This window comes from Ailuropoda melanoleuca, unplaced genomic scaffold, assembly GCF_002007445.2.
Source record: "Ailuropoda melanoleuca isolate Jingjing unplaced genomic scaffold, ASM200744v2 unplaced-scaffold10829, whole genome shotgun sequence".
In the NCBI taxonomy this organism is placed as follows: domain Eukaryota; kingdom Metazoa; phylum Chordata; class Mammalia; order Carnivora; family Ursidae; genus Ailuropoda; species Ailuropoda melanoleuca.
This window is the reverse complement of record NW_023179203.1, coordinates 1-2,686: the sequence shown is the minus strand read 5'-3', so window position 1 is coordinate 2,686 and position 2,686 is coordinate 1. Positions and strand designations below refer to the sequence as shown.

The 2,686-nt window shown below is 36.3% G+C and overlaps 1 protein-coding gene across 1 annotated transcript; it reads left to right on the top strand.

The window, feature by feature from the left end:
* Positions 1 to 231: 231 nt before the first annotated feature.
* LOC100476596 (olfactory receptor 51F1-like) lies at positions 232 to 1,191 on the top strand. The gene has a single exon (XM_002928579.2). It carries the CDS (start codon positions 241 to 243, stop codon positions 1,189 to 1,191), a length of 951 nt encoding a protein of 316 aa, XP_002928625.1. The 5' UTR covers positions 232 to 240.
* Positions 1,192 to 2,686: the final 1,495 nt, after the last annotated feature.

Here is a 2,686-nt window from a genome sequence, read left to right as displayed (position 1 = left end):
CCTTGAATTTAAGAGTAAAAATGTTTTTATATATATGTGAGTATTATATATATACAATATATATGTAATTAAAATAGAGTTTGATTTAGAGTTTTCTCAATGATAGAGTACTTATCCATGACCTAAATAGCTCTCCTAACCAAAAGAAAATTTATCTAGATACTTGTGTGTGACAATGTATTTATTATTTCTATAGGATGTGATAATAGTGAGGACAAATGCTACAAATCCAGAAAAAACATGGAGATCTTAAGCAACTTGACATCTAAATTTCCAACCTTTTTGTTAACTGGCATTCCTGGCCTAGAGTCTGCCCGTGTGTGGATCTCTATCCCCTTCTGTTGTCTCTATGCCATTGCCCTCTGTGGGAACGGCATGATCCTATTTGTCATCATTACCCAGCAGAGTCTCCATGAGCCCATGTACTATTTTCTCTCCATGCTTTCAGCTGCTGACTTGGGCTTGACTGTTTCTACAATGTCAACAACATTAGGTATCCTCTGGTTTGATGCAATTGAAATCAATCTAAATACCTGCATTATCCAGATGTTTTTTCTTCATGGATTTACCTTCATAGAATCTGGGGTGCTGGTGGCTATGGCCTTTGACCGCTATGTGGCCATCTGTGATCCTCTGAGGTATGCTACTATTCTCACTAATTCCAGAATCATTCAGATGGGCCTGTTAATGATTATACGCACTGTAGTATTAATAGTACCACTACTTTTGCTCCTTAAGCCCCTCTATTTCTGTAGAACAAATGTCCTTTCCCATTCCTACTGCTACCACCCAGATGTGATTAAATTAGCATGTTCAGATACTCAGGCCAACAGCATCTGTGGATTAATTGATCTCATCCTGACCACAGGAGTAGATACACCATGCATTGTCCTGTCTTATATCTTGATCATTCGCTCTGTCCTCAGTATTGCTTCCCCTGAAGAGCGACATAAGGTCTTTCACACCTGTGTTTCCCACATTGGAGCAGTGGCTGTTTTCTACATTCCCATGATGAGCCTGTCCTTGGTGCATCGCTATGGTCCATCAGCCCCCAAAGTTGTCCATTCGATGATGGCCAATATATATCTGCTTTTGCCTCCCATGCTCAATCCCATCATCTATAGCATAAAAACAAAACAGATTCGCAAGGCTATGTACTCAGTCTTCTCCTTACAAAATAAACAGAGATGACTGCTTGAGAAAAACCTGAAAAAAGTGACTTTCACTGCAGAAAAGCAACTCTGGTAGGTTACTGTCTATCAGATATGTTTTTTGTTATTTTATTCCTTTATTCAACAAATATTAGAGGGCATTTTTGTGTCTTCAGTCATAAAATATGTTATACCTCAAGAATTTTATAGTCTAATAAGGCAAATATGAAAACATTAATAATGAAATAATAAAAATACAGTAATTAACATTTAGTGACTACTTTATACTATGTGTTCTATTAACAGCTTTAAGACATATTCCCTTTATTCTTCAGCTCAATGAAATATATAATAATATTAATTACATTTTAGAGATGAAGAAACTGAAGCCTAAAGACATGTAGGCCATCAACCAGACATCAAACATGGCTCAGGGTTGAGATTTGAATCCAGACTCTCTGCATGTTACATGCCACACTCTTCACTAGTATATTAATACTCTGCCAAAAGCATCTAGGAAATATATTACAAGATCAAAAGTAAGAACTGAGTCTTCTTGTTCATGCATCATGCCTTTAAAAAGTTGTGTTTTCCTTCCTAGAGTATACTTTAGCTTGTTTTCTTCATTCATAGTTAATAGTTCAAAAGGTAGGAATAGATATGTCATGCCATGTAAGCCATAGATCAGTATCTAGTACTGGACAGTCAACAGCACAGCGTCAAGGATTAGGGGCATTTGCTAATTCATTACAGGAAATAGGAACTTTGGAGAACTGGAAAAAGTTTGAGGCAGAGTTTCTTAACCTTTTTTAGGCATAATGATCCATTTTGGAATCTAATGAAATCTATGAACCGTTCTTCACAGAAAAATCACATAATAAACACATTCATATTTTCCATAAAATTTCAGAGGTTTCACAAATGACACAAAGGACCTACTATAGATATCTTAACCAACCAAAGAACCAAGGTAAATAATTCATGATGTTCAGCCTATAAATGGTTATACATGGCCACACCTAAAATATGGTTCCTAAAAAAAGAATTTTTTGGTAATCATATCAATTTAAGAGGCAGGCAGAAGTTTAAAACTCAGTTGTATAAAATGGTAGAAAATGCAGGAGAAAGCGGAGGTGGAAACCTGACGGGAATCATATCAATTTTATTGCAATTGGAAAAGTAACAAATAGGAGGGATGTTTCATGTATCCCACAAACACTGGAGGCAGCAATGTGCTGAAACCAGCACACATCAGCTTGCAAGCGGCCATACTGTGCAGCTCATCTCAACTCTTGTGTTCAACAATGTCATACTGGCAGTTTGAAATCAACATTTATACTTGGGAATGGACAAATACTACAAATGAGGACTTTTTATTTTTCAGAGATTCAGTTTATCAGCATACCAGTGACTGGGTGCCAACTTTATGTTTGGCTTTATAAGAAGCAATAGAAATTAAAAGTTGGAAAAAACATATTCCCTGAACTCAAGAAGCCTTAAAGTCTAGTGTGTGAAGCAGTGACATAGACAAAAAA

What these genes read in the sequence shown, in the direction of transcription:
- LOC100476596 (XM_002928579.2), top strand. Translation starts at nt 241, where the DNA reads ATGGAGATCTTAAGCAACTTGACATCTAAATTTCCAACCTTTTTGTTA.